The sequence below is a fragment of the Eptatretus burgeri genome, chromosome 3, assembly GCF_056783735.1.
Source record: "Eptatretus burgeri isolate ZD-2024b chromosome 3, Ebu_testis_v1, whole genome shotgun sequence".
Lineage (NCBI taxonomy): Eukaryota > Metazoa > Chordata > Myxini > Myxiniformes > Myxinidae > Eptatretus > Eptatretus burgeri.
The window spans coordinates 116007477-116029533 of record NC_140963.1 but is presented as its reverse complement, the minus strand read 5'-3'; the positions used below and the strand labels follow the sequence as shown (position 1 = coordinate 116029533).

Below are 22057 nucleotides of genomic sequence, written 5' to 3'. Positions count from 1 at the left end.
CAATTTGGTGTCTGTCCGTTAAGTCTGTCTGCGATACATTCGTTCGTCACTTATCCAATCTCAACCAAACTTGCCACGGGGACGACTGGTCACACGATGGAGGTTGTAGCGACTAATTTTGCCCCTCTCCTCAAGGAGGTTTTCCGCCTTGGGCAAAATCCGTGTTAAGGTGTATAAATAGCTTTTCATGGCGATTTGTGGGACACACCAACCGGAAGTAAATATTATTATAACCACACACTGCAGTATTCAGTCAATTCTGTATAACTTATGATTATCTTTTTTGTTTTGTTTATATAGCATTGTGTTTTCTTACTCTGAATGCAGTCTTTCAGTCTTTAAGTCAAGTCAGTCTTTTGGGACTACCACTGGTAACATGTAAACCAGTAACAGTCTGAATGCAGTCTTTATCTTTATCCAGTTCCATCAAGTCGTAACCAAGTCATAACCATTCATGATCAGATTTATCTGAGGCTCTGGCAGAGACAGATTGGTTGCAGCATTTACCCCCATCCATCTGGCAATGCACATCTGCCTCTTCCTCTTCTTTCCTCAACCCTACCCAGAATGGTTGACTTCTCCAGACTTTTTGAGATCTTTGTAAATCCTGACATTGCTGTTCTCCCCAACGTTAACCGTCTATTCATTTCTCCTCTACATTCTCCACTCACTTCAACCTTAGAACCCAGAAAGATGAAACTTTCCATGATTTCTTCCTGATCTTCTCCCAATCTGAACACATAGATCTTTTCAGTTGATATGATTTTAATCTTTTTTTTAGGTTTAAATAAAGACCAGCTTTTTACCTTTCCTTCTTCAATGTCTGTACCAGTTTCAATAAGTTCTCTTTACTTTCTGCCAACAGAGTGGTATCATCGGCATACCTGAGGGTATTGACACATCTTTCTCCGATACCGACTCCAGCCTCCATGTCAAGCAAGTTAGATTTTTCATCAAAATTATTATAACCACAAATGAATCAGACAATTCCTATAATATTATAACCACAAAGGTATGCACACTCGCCTCTAAGTTGTTGAGCCTGGGTTCAAATCCCGACCCAGACGTAAACTGTCATCCCGGTGTTTCACAGGTAGGGTGATTCATCAGTGTGTGTGTGTGTGTGTGTGTGTGTGTGTGTGTGTGTGTGTGTGTGTGTGTGTGTGTGTGTGTGTGTGTGTGTGTGTGTGTGTGTGTGTGTGTCGTCTCTTGGATGGATGTTAAAATGGGAATACCACCACATCACACCAGTTCAAGAAAAACTAGAATGGCACTCGGTAGAGCACATACCTCCGCCAGGCTGAACAGTTGACATTTATTGAACCAATAGGCCGGATCTGAATGCGGACCTCAACCAAAATCTAATCGGCTTGTTCTTGTCACCAATCCAACTCATCCACCGAGTTTTGTCATAATCCGTCCACAACTTTTTGAGATATCATGCTACAATGGCCTGCAAAAATATTCACCACCTTCCAAAGTTTTCACACTTTGATGCCACCTGAGCTTATTACCCTCGCCCAAGGAGAGGGTATTGCATTAGGGTCTGTTTGTAAGTTGCAAAATCGAAGATTTTTCAAGTATATTGTTTGGTCGATTTTGTTATTTTGTTTGTCTATTTATCGCCGACAGGTCACAATTTTAAACCGATCTTCACGACACCTCACCAGATGGTAGAGTTTGTCATAAGGAAGAAGCTGAGTGTTTGAGGTCAAAAGGTCAACATTGGCCAAAGGTTAACAACTTAGGTGGGATTTCTAAAATCCTCAATTTTCATCCAATTGACTTGAAATTTGAAGAGGAGATATATTTCAGGTCACTGAATTCAACGAGTCAATTATTTTTGAGGTCAACATGGACCAAAAGTTCAACATAGGCCAAAGGTCAAAAACTTAGGTGCGATTTCTCTTCTTCTTTCGGCTAGCTCCAGTAAGGGGTCGCCACAGCGGATCAACCGTCTCCATTTCGCTCTATCCTCCACATCTTCCATTGACACTCCAACCACCTGCATGTCCGTCCTCAGCGTATCCATGAACCTCTTCTTTGGCCTTCCTCTTCTCCTCCTGCCTGGCGGCTCCATCTTCAACATCCTTCTCACGATATACTCCGCTTCCCTCCTGTGCACATGTCCAAACCATCTCAATCTCGCCTCTCTCACTTTGTCTCCAAACCGTCCTACCTGCGCTGTCCCTCTAATGTACTCATTTCTTATCCTCTTCATCCTCGTCACTCCCAACGAGAATCGCAGCATCTTTCACTCTGCCACCTCCAGCTCCTCTTCCTGTCTTATTGTTAGTGCCACCACCTCCAAACCATACAACATAGCTGGTCTCACTACCGTCTTATATACTTTCCCCTTCACTCTTGCAGCTACCCTTCTGTCACAAATCACTCCTGCAACTCTTCTCCACCCACTCCATCCTGCCTGCACTCCCTTTTTCACTTCTCTACCACACTCTCCGTTACTTTGGACAGTTGATCCCAAGTATTGAAAACCCATCCACCTTCCCCACCTCAACTTCCCCACCTCAACTTTTTGAGGTCAACATGGACCAAAGGTGCGATTTCTAAATTCCTCAATTTTCATCTGATTGACTTGAAATTTGAAGAGAATATATATTTTAAGACACTGCATTCAACCGACCAATTATTTTAAGGTCACCGTCGACTAAAAGATCAACATAGGCCCAAGGTCAACAACTAAAGTGGTATTTCTAAAATTCTCAATTTTCATCTGATTAACTTGAAATTTCAAGAAGATATTGTTGCGGATCCGGGGTGGCGAGATTCTCGCCCGACTTGGCGCCACCCTCACCACTGCCGTCTCCAGGGTTTATAATGCCGGCCGGCTCAGCACAGGCCTCGGGTCACGCGTCTTCAATCGCGATACCAACGTAATCCTTGTACCTTGCCAGTTGGGGAAATAGAACCCCTGGTTACAGACTGGTTTTGTCAGATGCCGAGCGTTTTCTGCCAGTCTGTAACCATTTTGGTTTTATATGCAAATCGAACGGATCATTCCTCGACACGACATAAATTAATCCATAGCGGCAACTTCATACAAATTAACCAGATTTATTGGGGACACATCGGGGAAACACAACACAAGCAAAGCATTCACGACAATGTTATAATTAATCTATCACCCGTTCTTAACTAGGGAGCTCCGGATTACGGGTTTCGAAGGGGACCCTAACGAGATAAGCCTTAAACAACATGCAGCCAAGACATGGACAGCATGCAGACAAGACACAGAGTACTTGGTGATGTCTCATGGACGAGAGGACAGTGTCAAAAAGCACGAATGTCGCTCGCAACAGGCGGATGTCCACGCATTCGAACTCCCAGCTCGACCGCGCCGCGTGGCAAGATGGCGGCGCCGTACTCTTCCTTCTAAAGGCACCGCGTGCGCACGCCCTACTTAGCGCGTTCCGGCCCCACGCAATGTCGACGATGGGCCTCAGCCGATCTCTCTCACGGTCCAGCATACAAATCCAGGCCTTGCCCGTTCACCAGACAAGGCCCAAATCGAGGTGCCGAGCTCCGCAGGCGGATTGACAAACGTGTCGAGCCGTGAGGTGAGTAAGTACGGAGCCTGCCAGACGTAGGCTAAACCTGTCGATCACCTCCCCATACGAGTCGATCGTCGACTCGACGTGCAGGCCGCTTCTCCCACTGTCCAAAAGGGCAGACTCGATGTGCAGGCAGCCTCTCAAAGCCGACTGCCGTTTCTCAAAACTCAACCTTTTTACGAAGCCTGCGTTCTTCTCTCGTTCGCTCGCTTCGACACACGAGCGCGCCTCTAGAGCGACTGTTTCCACACACAATACTCTTTTCTCCGAAGCCTTCGTTCGCTCGCTTCGACACACGAGCACCCTCTCAACCGACTGCAGTTTTGCACTTCTGCCAAACTGAAGTTGTTCACGAGGTCCTCGTTTGCTCTCTCGTTCGCTCGCTTCGACACACGATCACCCTCTCAACCGACTGCAGTTTTGCACTTCTGCCAAACTGAAGTTGTTCACGAGGTCTTCGTTTGCTCTCTCGTTCGCTCCTTCGACACACGAGGACGCCTTCTCTCGGCGAAAACCGACAAACTCCTCCCCTTTGCGTCACTTCCTCTTTTTGGGCACACCCTCTCAGCCGACTGGGCGGGGCCTCGTCCGGGATGGGGAAGAAGAGGGACCTCTCGTTCCACCACCACCGCACAACAATAATACAGCCTCTTACACCTCCCGACACACATAAAACGTCCATTTTACCAAACAACCTAACTATATATGCATTTAATGGGGGAACTGAACGAATCCTATATTTAGTAGTCCAATAAGGGCCATTTCCGTAACAATATATATTTCTGGTCACTGAATTCAAGTAGCCAATTATTTTTGAGGTCAACATGGACCAAAGGTCAACATCTAAGTTGGTATTTCTAAAATCCTCAATTTTCATCCGAATTACTTGAAATTTGAAGAGATTTTTCATTTCACGTCACTGAATTAAACCAGCCAATTATTTTTGAGGTCAACATATGCCAAACGGTCAACATAGGCCCAAGGTCAACAACTAAGGTAGTATTTCTAAAATCCTCAATTTTCATCCGATTGACTTGAAATTTCAAGAGGATATATATTCCAGGTCAGTGAAATCAAGCACCAATTATTTTGGAGGTCCACATCGGCCACAATACAAGGTAAACATAGGCTGATTTTCTAAAATTGTCAGTTTTCATCTGATTCACTTGAAATTTGAAGAGGATTTATATTTTGGGTTACTGAATTCAACCACCAATTATTTTGGAGGTCATCATCGGCCAAAAGGTCAACGTAGGTCGGATAAAAAAATTAGCAATTTTCATCCAGATCACTTGAAATTTAAAGAAGAGTTGCATATTTGGTCATTCAATTTAACCTCCAATAATTTTTGAGGTCAAAGTTGTTTTATGGATTTTGCAAGTATCATGCTATGCATGACGTCTTCTTGTTAATTGCCGGAATCCTTCGGATTTGTTGTCGGGGGGGGGGGGGGTCGAATGTCAGGGGGGTCGGGTTAAAACTCAAATTGCGATAAAAACGCCATTTCAAGTCCGATTGACTTCCAAGTTATGATCATGACCAAACTAAGTGCTATAACTCATTAATCAGTGGCACTATCGACTTATAAAAACCAAATTGATTTCCAGGTTTTTGTTTTTTCAGAGATCATGGAGATATGACAAAGTTATTCCAGCAATTCCTTGCTCAACGAGCAATTTCATTTGTTTCTTAATTGCTGGAATCCTTCGGATTTTGGCAATTATGTTGGTCGGTTGTGTGTGTGTCATTCTGTGTGTCTGTCTGTCTATTGGGTGGTCGCTAGACTACCCATATTCTCAGGTTTCCATCTGTCTGTATGTCTGTCTGTTTGTTTGTATGAAATGGACAGCTCTGGAGGCCAGAGGAATCAACCGATTTTGATGAAACTTGACTGATAGGTTCATATCAGGATCGAGTTGTATGCTTTTGAGCACCGTTGCTATGGACGCCACCGTTGCCGAGCAACGGGACTTTGAAATTTTTGAAAATCCTAAAAATATTTTTTTTTCGAAAATCAAAGATCGGCTTCCGTGCTTTTATGCGCACTATAATCAACCTCTGTCAAAAATTTTCAGCCCGATCCGTCAAAAACTGTATGACTAGTATGCAATTATATTACTATATGCTTTCACCCCAACGTTCGCGTTGGGATTCCCTAAAGGCCCTGTCACACCTTGACGATTTAGCCAGCGTATGCCGACTCATGAAAAATTTGTCTAAAACGCTGGCACACGTCGAATACGTTATGGGTAAGTTTTGTAGACGTTAAGAGCACGCTGAAAAACACTGCCATACGTCGTAGTACGCTGGCTTTCATCGTTGTACTTTGCGGTTGTCCTCAAATTTTAGCATGCTTGAAATTTTACGACGTATGCCGGCGTATGACTCACACGTTCCGCTACGCTGGCCATAAGTTGTAGGCACGTTATGCGATCGTTGACACACGTCGACACACGTTACTTGTAAGTTACTCATAAGTCGAAACACGTCAAGGTAATGATTAGCGTACCGGAAACTTATTTATAACGTATGAGTAACGTGTTGTAGGCACGTTACACGATCGTTGACACACGTTGAGGCACGTACTTGTAAGTTACTCATAAGTCGAAACACGTCGAGGTAATGCTTAGCGTACCCAAAACTTATTTCTAACCTCTGAGTAACGTGCTTTGAACCTATGTGTAACGTACCTCCAACGCATATTGACGTATGCAGATGTATTTGATCGACGTCTTCCAGACGACCACAGAACTTACGGAACGTGTTTCTAATTTACAGCTACCGTATAATGGCGTATTGGCAGCGTTTAAAAAAACTACAAAAAACAACAATAACTTCCGATATTTTGTCACGTGCCATTACGTCACGTCTGATTGCCTCTTCAGTTTGCTCATGTCTTATTCTTAGTTCCTCCTCTGTGAATATTTTCTGTTTGAGGATATCGTCACGTCGATGTCGAAACTTAAAAGCAAATGTCCGAATATATTTTAAAATTCATGATGGACTAAAACAAACAAACAAACAAACAAAAAAAAACAACAACAACTTCATATATTTCGTCACGTGCCTTCACGGAGCCAAGGAGAAAAAAAAAGAGTGCCTTGACGGAGAAAATAAGTTTTGGGTATGCTAAACATTACCTCGACGTGTTTCGACTTATGAGTAACTTACAAGGAACTTGTGTCGACGTGTGTCAACGATCGCATATCGTGCCTACAACTTATTCCCAGCGTAGCGGAACGTGTGAGCCATACGGCGAGTTTTCATGCATGCTTGAAATTTTTCATTTTTTTCAATTTTCAGCATGCTTGAAATTTCACAATGTACGAGACGTACCACGAAATATGACAGCATACTTCATTGTTTTTCAGCGTGCTCTTAACGTATACACAACTTACCCATACCGCATTCGATGTGTGCCAGCTTGGTTCGGCAAATTTTTCATAGGTCGGCATACACTGGCTGAAACGTCAAGGTGTGACTGCGTGGTTGACACTTTCAATTTTCAGGCGGTTATGATTTAAATCGGCGTGTGGCAGGTTTTTAACAGGCTACGCCACGAGTTCGTCGGCGATACGTGCAGCGCGCTATGCATAAGTTAAACTATATCGTTGGGCATAGGTTGTGAACGCCGACAACAGGCTAAGCATTCGTTGGTATAAGTTATCTAGAAGACAACGAAACGTTCTGTGCCCATTACTAATATGTTATGCATACGGCCAACACGTTATGAATACGACCAATACTTTAAAAAAAAAACATCAAATTTCAGCGTACGCCAACGTTTTACATACATTTTTATACGTTGCCATTGCTGGCTAAATCGTCAAGGTGTGACAGCGCCTTAACGTAGGGTTTGGGAATTAAACACAAATGATGAATGGACAAGTTGCTCGTCATGTTCCTATATGGAACAACAAATGGCAAAAATGCCATCTGATGTGTTCTCTTATTTACATATTTCATATTCGCCTTAGTCTTGCCACCACCCATGTCGCCTACCGGCTTGTCTGTTTGTTTGTGTGTTTGTTTACCCTGTAGCAGCCACACTGTTTCAGCGATCATGACCAAACTGGGTACAGACGTCGGCTATGGTCCAACTTAGTCACTTGTTGTTTTTGGTGAATCTAGGTCAAAGGTCAAGGTCAAAGTCACCGAAATTCTTATTTTCGCAATAACATCTGCTAAAATGATCGTATCGACTTCAAACCAAATCCAAAATGTGCATCTTCCAATTGTGCATCCAACCATATGTCTCATTGGGGTGTCACACCAACACCCTTCTTAGCGGTCGGGGGGGTTCGAATGTCAGGGGGGGTCGGGTCAAAACTTTCAAATTGCGATAAAAACGCCATTTCAAGTCCGATTGACTTCCCAGTTATGATCATGACCAAACTAAGTGCTATAACTCATTAAACAGGAGCATTATCGACTTATAAGAACCAAATTGATTTCCAGGTTTTTGTTTTTTCAGAGATCATCGAGATATGACAAAGTTATTCCGTCAATTCCTTGCTCAACGAGCAATTTCATTTGTTTGTTGGTCAATCACCTACGCCGATTTTAATCCAATCACAATTTTAATTTTAATCCAATCTTCAGGAAACCTCACCACATGGTAGAGTTCATAACAACCAAGAAGCCTATTTTTGAGGTCAAAAGGTGAACATAGGCCAAAGGACAAAAACCTTGTCAAATTTTTTAAATCCTCAATTCTCATCCGATTGACTGGAAACTTGAAAAGGAGTTGCATATCAGGCGTAAGTTCAATTCAACAAACAAGTATTTTTGAGATCAACATTGGCTGAATTTCTAAAATTGTTAATTTTCATCTGATTGATTGAAATTTGAAGAGTTGAATATTTGGTCAGTGAATTCAACCACCATTTTTTTTAGGTCAACATCGGCCAAAGGTCAACTACCGAGGTGAAATTTCTAAAATCCTCAGTTTTCATCCCATTATATTGAAATTTGAACACGATTTGCATATTGCAACATTGAATTGGGAAACCAACTACTTGCTTTCAAAAGGTCAAAGGTCAACTCAAGGTCAAACTTCTAAAATCATCAAATTTTATCGGAAAAATCGTTGATTTTCATCCGATTGACCTGAGCTTTGATTAAGATTGTCAATTTTAATCTTAATGAAATGGACAATTTGATGTATCCAGGGCAACCTTTGAAGAGGGGGTGGATTTTGCAAGTGTCGTGCTCTGCACGACATCTTCTTCTTGTTTGCTTGTCTGTCTGTCTGTCTGTCTGTCTGTCTGTCTGTCTGTCTGCTTGTCCACAAAGAACTTTCATGTTTTTCTCCCCAACCGCTTATCAGATTGACACGAAATTTTCACCTTCGGAGCGACTGCTCATGTGGAATGTTTTATTGATAATTATGACATCATAGGTCACGTGGTGTGGCAGCCATGTTGGAAAAATGAAAAAAAACCTTGGACCTCTGTATCTCTGAAACCGCATGAAGGAAAAAATTGAAACTTGGCATATGGCAAGTACTCCTCAAGGGGAACGTGTGTGATTTTTTATATGATATTATAGGTGCCTTCATTATGACATCATAATTGCATATGCAGAACACTACATTCAATCAATATGAAAAATTTTGAGGGCAATCTCGGGATAAAATGGTCCACAAATATTATATATATATATATATATATATATATATATATATATATATATATATATATATATATATATATATATATATATATATATTTGATGAAGAAATCGGTCATGTGATTTGGCAGCCATTTTTTTATTATAAAAAATACCTTCAAATATCCTCTTCTCTGAAATGGCTGAACAGATTGAGGTGAAACTTTACACGTATGACCGCCTATCCATGAGGAACAAAAGGTTCGCACATATGATGTCTTTGGTCTAATGGTTTGGCAACCATATTGGATTTACTCGAAACCTATAAAACTCTTCTCCAGAACGGTTGGAGAGATCGAGGGGAGACTTCACACAAATGTTGTCACATGGTTTGGCAGCCATATTGGATTGAAGAAAAATATTAAATAATGTTTTCCCTGGAACCGCTTAATCAATCGACGTGAAACTTCACAATTATGATCTAGTAGTGATGGGGAATACATATAAAATTTCAACCTGATCAGACACATGGTCTGGCAGCCATAATTATCACGACCCCTCCCGGAGGGAGGGAGCAGGATATTGTAATCGTCCGGTTTGTTTGTCTGTTTCTTTGTCTGTCTGTCTGTTAGCAACTTTACGGAAAAACGGCTTTAGCAAACACTATCAAATTTAATCCACAGGCGGGTAATGAACCTTGGATGACCCCATTAACTTTTGGGTTAAATTGGATCAAAGGTCAAGGTCAAGGTCATGAAAAGATCAAAATCGTTTTTCACTCATAACTTCGTCAAAAATGATCTGATTTACTTCAAACTAAGCTTATAGTGAACCTTATTCTATTTGTCACTTATAATCCTACCCATTCCTATCGTGAAAAATGCACATTTGTAAAGATCGGTAGGAACCGAAGTTTTGGGGGTCATGGTCATCGGTCAAAATTACAAATTTTCCATTAAAACTAAAACATGGTTACAAAAATACAACTTTACGGGAAAGCGGCTGGCTCAAACACTGTCAAGTTGTATCCACAGGTGGCTAATGAACCTCGGACGACCCCATCAACTTTTGGGTCCAATTAGGTCAAAGGTCAAGGTCAGGTCACGAAAAGGTCAAAATCTTTTTCGCTCATAACTTCGTCAAAAATGGTCTAATTGACTTCAAACTAAGACTAAAATATTCCTTATTCTATTCCTTAAAATCAACATTCAGGTTAAGGATATATCAAATTTAAATTTGATCCCCAAAATAACTTTATGCCTTAAATTGGTGGGATTTGTTGTGCCTGGCACCACTTGTTTTTATATTTTTTGATCTGGGTTTTTTAATGATTTTTTTTTTGAATAGGGTTCACTTTGCTGTGCCTGGATGGGTTTGAGAGTAGAGGAGTGGCAGCTGAAATGTGAATCCTATCCAGGTTTCTCCTGATGACTTCATCTCTGCTTTTTCTTCTTTAGGTTCCTTCCGATTACTCCAAAGCAGGACTGTACCGATTTGGTCTTCCATTTACTTTGAAGTGAATTTATTTTAAAGCCATTACAAATTCAATTGAATAACAATAAACGTCATGGGTCAGGGTCAGGTGTCCAATGAAAGCGGAACGTCTTGGTACCCGGTCATCATTGCCAGCAGTTATAAAGTGGCAGTTCTAATTATGTCTCTTTTTAATTACGTAATACACCAGTAAACAAATGCCACACAAAACTTCACAAACACCACACAAAACAAGTCATTTTTTTCTCCTTTCATGATGCTTCCAAATCAAACTTAATATAGAGAGACTCCAAAGTGATAAAGGAAAAAAAAAGAAATGCAGATAAAATGTGAATAAGTTCAATTAACAGAGAAAAATCCGATGCTTCTCCATTGCATAAGTATTCAAACCCTTTTCCTAATTAACCCAAAAACACTTCAGGAGCAAATTATTTACTGAAAAGTTTACAAAATAAGTGTAATAGGTTTCACCTGTATGATGTAATCAGTGGGTTAACTTAATAATCAATCTTACCCACCTATCAAAGGATTTTAAAGGTACAACTCACTTAGTCAACCAACAAAGCAAACATGAAGACCAAGGAGCTTTCCAAAGAAGTCAGACATAAAGTGGTGGAGAAGCACCGTTCAGGAGAGGGTTACAAGAAGATTTCAAAGTCAATCATTATCCCTCTGAGTACGGTGAAATCCATCATTAAGATGTGGAAGACGTATCATTCCACCCAGACTCTACCCAGATCAGGTCGCCCATCCAAACACAGCAGCCGGGCAAGCAGCAAACTGGTTCTGGATGTCACTGTAAATCCAACAATGAATGGAAGATCTGCAAGGCTCTATGTCTGAGATGGGGGTCATTGTTCATCAATCAACAATATACCATTCCCTTCACAATGTTTGCCTCTATGGACAGGTGGCAATAAAGAAGCCACAACTGAAAAGACGCATCTAAAAGCTCGTATGGAGTTTGTGAAATTGCATTTCAATGATACTGCTGGCATGTGGAGAAAAGTTTTGTGGTCAGACGAGACGAAAATTGAACTTTTTAGTCTAAATTCAAAGCGTTATGTTTGGTGCAAGCCTAACAGTGCACATCACCCAGTCAACACCATCTCTGCTGTCAAGCATGGTGGTGGCAGCATTATGTGATGGAGCTGATTTTCAACAGCAGGGATTAGCAAGCTGGTCAGGAGAGAAGGCACAATGGACGTTGGAAAGTACATGAGAATCATTGATGAAAACCTGTGTGAGTCAGCCATGAATCTGAAGCTGGGTAGGAGATTCACATTTCAGCAGAAGAATGATCTGAAACATAAAACTAAAGCCACACCAGAGTGGCTGAACAAGAAGAGCATAAATGTTCTTGAGTGGCCCAGTCAAAATCCTGACTTGAACCCAAATTAACATTGATGGCGAGACTTGAGGATTGCAGTCCATTGACGATCCCCATCAAACTTGGCAGAACAAGAGCAATTTTCACGTGAAGATTGGGAGAAGATTTCACCATCTCACTCTGCAAAGATGGTAGAGACCGACCCAAAAAGACTCGTAGCAGTCACTGCTGTAAAATATGCTTCCACCAAGTACTGATCTAAGGGGTGAATACTTTTACATCCAGTGAATTTTGATTTGTACATGTTTTTTGCAGGTATTCCTGACAGATAAACTCCTTCAACTATAACAGTGTTTAGGTTGATCTCTTCAGTTATGAATAAAAAAAGTTCATTCGGAAAAATTGTTTCTGCATAATTCGTAACTCATCCAAATGTGTCATTGTTGGTAAGGGGTGAATACTTTTGCAGGCCATGGTATATATCATTTTTTGACCTCTCTCTCTCATTGGTGAAGAATCTCTTTTAAAAAACTTTCTAAAAACATTGTCGGATCTTCACCAAAATCGAATCTCTTCCTCATTGTCACACATCCAACCTGTCCACCAAATTTTGGCCAAATCTGCACAAAACCTTTTGAGATATCCTGTCCACAGACCAACAAACAAACAAACAACCAAACAAACAAACAGACAGACAGAGGTGAAAACATAAGCTCCATCCACCTTCGGCGGCAGAGGAAAAATAGAAGCTACAATGGAAACCAATTGTGACTCAGAGATAGCGACAAAGAAACCCACAATTAAATACTGGCACTGCCTGCAGCAGTAAACTGCACATTCATTATGCACCCGACAATCCCCGGCGCTGCTTCTCCGCCCTCCCAACCAGGACGCTTCTCTGTTCACTTCTCACCCACTCCCACCCATTATGCCTGGCTGTTGCGTGCACAGAATAGCTCAGGGAGTGCGTAATGCTTGGCACACTGCACGGCCCATTCATCAGTGGCAGTGTGAAGGCCTAAACAACGTGTCCAGCACAGCTTAAACCCATCCACAGAGTGGATTTAAAAAGTGAGCACAGATGCTTCGCTGTGGCATAGAAGTAACGGTAAGAGTTTTAGTTGAGCTATTTTAGACATTGTTCGATTTTTTTTTTTCGTATCTTTTTTTTCCTTATCTCGGCAGCCAGGTTTGTATGTATTAACTGGACGAGATACCTGGACAGTTCAGATAACATAATTACCCAGCTCCATTTGGTTGCTCTTGGGGAGATGCCATCACATATATTGTTGCATGAGCCTCAATAAGCTAATAAAGAAAGTGACAAACTGTAACTGTGAAGAAAGAAAAGGGAATGGAACAACTAACAAATAACTTGTTGGGGATAACTGAGTTGGGGATAGTGGTTTACCTGATAGGCAATGAAGAAAAATGAGATGACTGAGTAGCATGCAATATATCTGTTCCCTTACATAGATTGCCCCCATATCCTGCATTTCTCCGAGCCGAAGCGAAGGTGTGCATCAGGTTGACAGTGTAAATTACTTTGGGACGTATTGTCAAAAACCAAAAAGTGGCCTAATTATTGGTGCAAATATTGACCAATTCCCACAATGAAGAAATAACAGAGAGACGGAGAAATCAAGAACACTCTTTGCATTCCTGTCAAATTGAATCCAGACGATTGAGTACCCCCCCCACCCCCTCCCTTCCTCACCAGTGCAGCTCTTTGTGGAATTTACAAGGAAAGCAAAGTTTTTATCAATCTCTGTTATGGCGGAAAATGACAAGGATGGAGATAAATCGGCCTGTGATGAAATTTCATTGTTGGCATTGGCTGTTTTACTGCCATCACAAAGAAAGGCTCATCATTCCGTGAACCAGAGTATTCAAAACAAAATCTACAGCAGATGCCCATTTTTGTGTATTGCTATTCCGACAGGCTGCTCAGATTGCTACCATGTGGCTAAGATGCACCGTAGAAAAATATTTTTCTCCATCATCTATTTATCAAAACTGATCACGTTTTTTTGGAGATTCTCAGCATTTTCTTTTGATGATGTGATAATAAAATTGGTATACATGGTCATTGGTTGATGTTACCACCTCTTATGCGATCGGAATTCCGTGCAAAAACAAGCATTTTGTGTTTATAAACAAGCTTCATGATGTTTCCACCAATCTTATGTGGCTGGCTCTCTTTGGCTTTCCAGGCAGGATGATGGTTCATACTGTGACAGGTTTTTCTGCAATCACAAATCTGAATATATCGTGAGTTTCTTTGCCATACAAGGATATTCTCAACAAATATTTAGTTTATAGATCGGGAGTTAAAGAGTTCCTTTTTAGGAGGAGGGCTACTGATTCGTTCAAATATCATTCATGCGAGTTTTCCAATGGCATTGTTGCCCGTCAACGCTCAATAAAGACGGTCGTTCACATGTGACTTATGAACACCTGGATGCGTTAACTTGTTTAAAGTGTAAGAGCTGCTACTTCACAGCAATGGCAAATAATATAGATAGCAAGCAGTGTAACCTGGTGTCAAGGATTATCCGAGAAGACAGATCACATGTTGCTACTTGAAGTTTAGGGGAGGATGGAATTTGGCCATGATGTTGATGATGAAAGACACCGTGTGATCTTCAACATCCACCAGCTAATGCCAGCAGAAGAGACACCCAGCATAACGTCCATATGACGGCACAATAATTAATGCAAGGCCCTCCCTGTGATGCATCAATACGACAGTTTATGGTTAAGTCAGGAATCAAATCAGACAAGAGAACACAAATGTAAATACGCGAGCTCTGTACCATCCCGTCGGACCATGATTTTCAATGCTGTATGCCAACTTTATAAGGACATGCACATGTAGTATTACCTAAAGAAATGTTAACATGGACAAAAAACACGAAACGATATATAAATAAATCGTCGTCCATTATACCTATATCTGATTCCATCCCATTTCAAATATCATATTCATCGTGTTTCACACCACAAATATTGTGCAGCTGTTCATTGGATAGTTCAAGCCGAGTTGGACATCTCTGCAGGAATTGAAGAAAAAAAAAACCTAGAAAGCATCTGAAGATGCAAAGTCCGTCTGCGTCCGCCTTGTATTCAGACTTCTTTTTCTTCTGTATTTGCTAACTTTAAAATTAAGCTCCAACACTTATTTTTTGTGGTGAGCAGCTCGTACGATTTGTGAAGGTCTTTACAGCTGTGGAGGAACTCTGTGAAGGGTTTGAAACAGCAAGGGGTTTACCTTGGGTAGCCTTTCATGGTTGCTTTATGCAGCTTCTTCGGCTGGAAGGGCATGGGAAAAGTCGATTTATTTATAGAATCCGAACCAACCGGGTTTAATTGATTCGGTGAGAGTTAATTGGTTACTCCCTCCATTCACAGGTGAGAGATGTGGGTGGTTCTTTCTTTACCATTTATGTATATGTATATTCAGGGTGTATGATAAGTCAATACTCAAATTTAAATTATTGGAACAGCTTTATTTAGGAACCGATTTTAATTAAACAAAATGTAAAAGATAGTGTTCAATAGCATGAAGCCCAAAAAAACCTTGATGAACCGGAGGAGAGAATAACCAATGTTCTCACCAACATTTCTGAAAACGTGTTGCGATCAGCAGTTGCGAATGTGCCAGTCTGATTAAGGGGATTTGAAGAGTTGTGCATAAAACGTCACTGGACACTCTTTCATTTACAGTTCGTTTCATTAAAATATTGGACCCTCTAATTGGAAAGAAAGATACCTCGCAAAGAAAGAACATGCTAAGATGGGTGAAAAAATAACATGGTTTTTTTTCAATACTTGATGGAATCAAACGAAACTTGAACAGGCACAACTTCTGGGTGCCCTCATTAATCTCTGAAAGTTTCAGGTTCCTTGATCAAACCCTCTCAGAGGAGTAAATGAAACATACATACACTTTCTCCATGATATATACATGGCTGTCAGGTTTATAATATTCACAGACGTTGTTACAGGTAATGCATGTGGAAAACCAAACCGGCTAAAACATTGTGAAGTCCAACCAAGAAAGGAATTACAGAGTGTGTTGCAGTCCTGTGCACTGATGTGCACACAGCATCACTGATATGGTAAAACAACCATATATCCTTTTCGGATCGATCATGTGTGCTCTGCTCCAAAGAGATGCATAATTGACGAAGACTACAGAACACAAACAAACAAACTTACTGTGCAAGAAAATGGAAAGAAAGATACCTCTCAAACCGCTCCCGGAGTTCATGCAGCTGGGCACGGCATTCCAACAGCTCGTCCGTGACCTCGTGCCTGCGCCGTTCGCTCTCCTCACGCAGCCTCCGCTCCGACTCCAGTTCGGACATCAGCCGGTCCGCCTGCAAGAGAAGCCACGTGGAGGAGGTCAACGAGGGAGGTCCAGTAGTGACTGGAAATGTCTTAGTAGTGCAAACACTGCACACATAAGTGACATAGAAACAATTAACAAAAGGCGAACATATACCCTATGACATTGCATTTATGAGAAAGGAGGGTTGGTGAGAACAAAACACAAGGAAAAAACGCATATAGAAAACTAGAGTAATTTGACTGCGTGCAGTCGATGGTATGCCTCCACTCTCCCGCACAAACACTTGAGTATTGACATATTTGACCCTTGACCTTTATCATATCTGGCCCAAAATCTAATCAGTTAATTGCCCTGTCCAACTTTACCTTTGTACCAAGTTTGATGAAATTCTGTCCAATATTTCTTGAGTTAGGGCATAAACAGTAAAATTTCAGAGTTTGACCTTGACCATTATCACATCTGGCCCAAAATGCAATCACTTAATTGCCCCCGTCTTACTTTACCTTTTCACCAAGTTTGATGAAATTCTACAATTTGCTTCTTGAGTTATCGCGAAAATGAAAATCCGGACAAACGAACGGACGGACGGACGGACGGACAACCCGGAAACATAATACCGCCGGCACCCTTGGTGCGGAGGCATAAAAAAAAATTATACAAAAAGTGAGGAAGGAGCAGACACAAATTTATTTATTTTCCCCAAAAAGTCCCAAGTAATGGATCTTCAATTTACCAATAGGATCCAAAAAGTCCTGAGTAACAGCAGCATTATTTAACTTCAAAATGAAAAAGGCAAAACCTCTCAACAGAAAATGTTGCGAATAATGAGAAAACCGGGTTGAACTGGAAGGGCACTTTTTAGAGCGCAGACCTCCACCATGTAATGCCTGATCCACGAGAACATATCAGGCCAATTACATTTTTGAAATATGCTCTTCAGTACGTTATCGTTCTTGGCCCTATCTTTCAATGGTGAAGAATCACATTAACAATTAATTAACTCTCGTATCCAGAATCGGATCCTCACCAAATCAAATCAATTCGTCCTTGCGACACACAACATGCCCACCAAGTTACATCCGAATCCGTCCACAACTTTTTTGAGATATCATGCTATATATTAGTTTCGCTCCATCTCTCAATGGTGAATAATCACTGAAAAAATTATCAGATTCGGATCCGGATTCAGATCTTCACCGAAATTGAATCGATTCTTCCATATCACACCCCCAACATGTCCACCAAGTTTCACCCGAATCAATACACAACATTTTGAGATATCGTGCTATTTTTCGTTTTTGGCCCGATCTCTCAATGGTGAAGAATCGCTTAAAAAATTCTAGTAGTCAGATCCGGATCTGGATCTTCACCAAAATCTAATCAGTTCGTCCTTGTCACACACCCAACCTATCCACAAAATTTCATCCGGGTCCGTCCACAACTTGTTGAGATATCCTGCACACAAACAAACAAACAGTCATAGACTGGTACTTACGAAATCGTCAACTTGACCTCTGACCTCGTCTAATAAAAGCTGTCTCTTGAGAAGGTCGTGACGCAAACCAGAAGTTTCTACGATGATTCTGTACCAAACCATCAGAAATCGAATGTTTTGGATGTTTGACCTCACTGTGACCTTGACCTTTGACCGATTTTGACCAAAATCTAATCAGTGCTAGCCATCACCCTCCTGAATCACCTGGTGTAATTTGACATTGGTAGCTTCTTCCGTTCTCGAGTTATCATCTTTTGGATGTTTGACTTCACTGTGACCTTGACCTTTGACCGATTATGACCAAAATCTAATCAGCACTAGCCATCACCCTCCTGAACCACATGGTGCAATTTGACATTGGTAGCTACTTCCGTTCTCGAGTTATCTGTACCACACCATCAAAAATCGAATATTTGACCTCGCTGTGACCTTGACCTTTGACCGATTTTGACCAAAAGCTAATCAGCACGAGCCATCACCCTCCTGAATCACGTGGTGTAATTTGACATTGGTAGCTTCTTCCGTTCTCGAGTTATCGTGCCTACAGACAAACAAACAAGCAGTCATAGACTGGTACTTATGAAATCGTCAACTTGACCTCTGACCTTGTCTAATAAAAGCTGTCTCTCGAGAAGGTAGCGACGCAAACCAGAAGTTTATACGATGATTCTGTACCAAACCATCAAAAATCGAATGTTTTGGATGTTTGACCTCACTGTGACCTTGACCTTTGACCGATTTTGACCAAAATCTAATCAGCACTAGATATCACCCTCCTGAATCACGTGGTGTAATTTGACATTGGTAGCTTCTTCCGTTCTCGAGTTATCGTGCTTACAAACAAACAAACAGTCATAGACTGGCACTTACGAGATCGTCAACTTGACCTCTGACCTTGTCTAATAAAAGCTGTCTCCAGAAAAGGTAGCGACGCAAACCAGAAGTTTCTACGATGATTCTGTATCAAACCATCAAAAATCGTAACGTCTACCAAAGCAAAAATCTCCATTTCTCCACGCAATTATACCTTAACGTGACTCAAGGACGCGTCTGCTCGAGCGCATTGCATCATGGGACGACCCGTGACGCGTCGAGTGAAATATTTTTTATACAATCTTAAAACGTCTCCAAAACATCCAAATTTTTACCAGAATTTCGACAACCGAGTTTTAAGCATCCGAAGCGATCGCAAAAACCGAAGACAAAATTAAAATCGAAGTTAAAACGAACTCGTAACGTCGAGCAAAGGAAAAATACTCCATTTCTCCACGTGAATTTACGGAATTATGTTTGACCTCACTGTGACCTTGACCTTTGACCAAAATCTAATCAGCACTAGCCATCACCCTCCTGAATCACGTGGTGTAATTTGACATTGGTAGCTTCTTCCGTTCTCGAGTTATCGTGCCTACAAACAAACAAACAAACAAACAAACAAACAAACAAACAAACAAACAGAAACGGAAGGCATCAATATACTTACGAAATCTTTAGATTTCGTAAGTAACAAACAGAAACGGAAGTCATCAATATACTTACGAAATCTTTAGATTTCGTAAGTAACAAACAGAAACGGAAGTCATCAAGATACTTACGAAATCTTTAGATTTCGTAAGTAACAAACACATACACAAACAAACACACAAACAGATGACGGAAGTCATCAATATACTTACGAAATCTAAAGATTTCGTAAGTAACAATTAACAAATGAAATTGCTCATTGAGCAAGGAATTGCCGGAATAACTTTGTCATATCTCCATGATCTCTGAAAAAACAAAAACCTGGAAATCAATTTGGTTCTTATAAGTCGATAGTGCTCCTGTTTAACGAGTTATCGCACTTAGTTTGGTCATGATCATAACTTGGAAGTCAATCGGACTTGAAATGGCGTTTTATCGCAATTTGAAAGTTTTGACCCGACCCCCCTGACATTTGACCCCCGACCGCTAAGAAGGGTTTTGGTGTGACACCCCAATGAGACATATGGTTGGATATTGGAAGATGCACATTTTGGATTTGGTTTGAAGTCGATACGACCATTTTAGCGGACGCTATTGTGAAAAAAAGAATTTCGGTTTTTCGGTGACCTTGACCTTGACCTAGATTCACCAAAAACAACAAGTGTCTAAGTTGGACCATGGCTGATGTCTGTACCCAGTTTGGTCACGATTGCTGAAATGGTGTGGCTGCTACAGGGTAAACAAACACACAAACAAACATGCAGACACACAGAATGACACACAGAACCGACCAACATAATTGCCGAAATTTGAAGGATTCCGGCAATTAACAAACAGATAGGAAGGGGTGAAAACAACCTCCTTCACCTTCAGTGGCGGAGGTAAATAGAACGGTGCTCAGTCGAGCGCATACCCCCACCAAGCTGAACACCTTACGTTTGATATCCCACTGATAGGCCAGATCTGGATTCGGACCTGAACCAAAATGCAATTGGCTTGTTCTTGTCACCGATCCAACCAGTCCACCAAGTTTTGTCATAACTCATCCACAACTTTTTGAAATATCAAGAACAAGACTTCACCTCGATGAGAGTTCACCGTCCACCTGTGTTTTTCAGTTTTCAGATAATTTTGTGGTTCGTGATAAGAAGATGTATTCCATTATGTGAGCGGGGTTATTATGCTGACAGTTTGATTCGGTCATGTGATAATATTTTTAGACATTGTAATATCTTTTTTAACTTTGGTTGGTTTTCATGAAAATAGGTTCACGTAGCATTGGAAGTTGTGTGAAAGCATTAAATATATATAAATAATGTACACACGGTTGATATATATATATATATATATATATATATATATATATATATATATATATATATATATATATATATATATATATATATATATATATATATAATTGATGAAACCGCAAGTGTGTCATTAGTATTCACTGGAAAGGGAACTTCATTATAAATAGAGTGCCTTTGTATTGTATTGGGTATTGATTTGTGTGCTGGTGGATTCCTGTGTACATTCTGTGTTGGTAAGGTAAGAAGTAGTAAACGTGCTTCTGGACAATACGTGTGTGCGTGTTTGTTTTCTGTAGGTGTGCATGGTTTCTTTTTGTCCTCTATCTCTCCTTTCTTTCTTTTTATCTGTCGATGTAGGGGTGAATCTTGCAAATAATTTTTGTAAGGTTCACCTGGCTGCACCTGGATGGATGGGTTTGAGGGTGGAGGAGTAGCAGCCGAAACCCGAATCATATCCAGGTTCCTCCTGATACTCCATATTTACCTGTTTGGGTTCCTTCTGATACTCCAGTGATGTATTTGGTCAATTATTCGATTATATATATATATATATATATATATATATATATATATATATATATATATATATATATATATATATGTATTAGTAGAAATTACTAAATTCTCCTGACTTGGACCAACGTCGTGATGATGACCTCATCAGGACAGTGCCATGCCTCTCAACCCCGAAGGGATCCAGCAGTTCAGGTAAGGCAAAGTCAAAAGCTGTCACCAAGCAGATGAAAAGCGAATCATGGATAACATATTCTGATTCATCATCCCATTCCTTCGAGAACGTGACTTGGGCAGGGATTCATTTTCCAGCAGAAAGGAGAATGATCCAAAGCATTAAAAAAAAATGTGTCACTTATTTGACGAGTGTTGTTTAATACTTTCAACAGGTTATCACCCTTGAACTGAAAACTGCAGTACGTTTAAGACTCCAGAATAATTTGCTATCATGTGTAGGTTATAAATATTGAATTATGTTCTTGCCCAAAGAGTGAGAGCTTTCAGTGAACTTCACAAAATGATGAACATTTCCCCTTTTAGGATATTAAATGTCCCAATGATAGGTCAATTATATATTTTTCATACAGTCTCTGGAAAAGTTCAACAATAGCAGTCAAAGGCTCAACTAACATAAAGAGTTGCAAAGTTGAAAAATAAAAAAATATATAAAAAATGCAAAGATGCCTCAGCAAGGATCAAGGAATGGAGAAGAAAGTGGGATGGGGTCTTTGTGGTCGTAAAGCTCAGATTTAGACATTGTGGAGATCATGAGATTGCGGTGCATAGCATACTTGATGTCCCAAAGGGGAGAGCATGAGATAACAGACTCAAGAAGATGGTTGATATGCAAAAGAAGAAAGGGATGAATGAATAGAGAGGCAAGCAAGAAACTCAGATTTTTAAATGTGAGCA

General features: G+C 40.7%; 1 protein-coding gene across 4 annotated transcripts in view; it reads right to left on the bottom strand.

Annotated features, from left to right (window-relative positions):
• The window catches only part of LOC147030789 (uncharacterized), a 682768-nt gene that overhangs the window by 303793 nt on the left and 356918 nt on the right, over positions 1-22057 (bottom strand). For all 4 annotated transcript variants that reach the window (XM_085875201.1, XM_085875200.1, XM_085875199.1 and 1 more), the window contains exon 4: positions 16255-16388. In XM_085875201.1, the coding sequence (XP_085731327.1) occupies positions 16255-16388 (134 nt within the window). The remainder of the gene's footprint in view (positions 1-16254; positions 16389-22057) is intronic.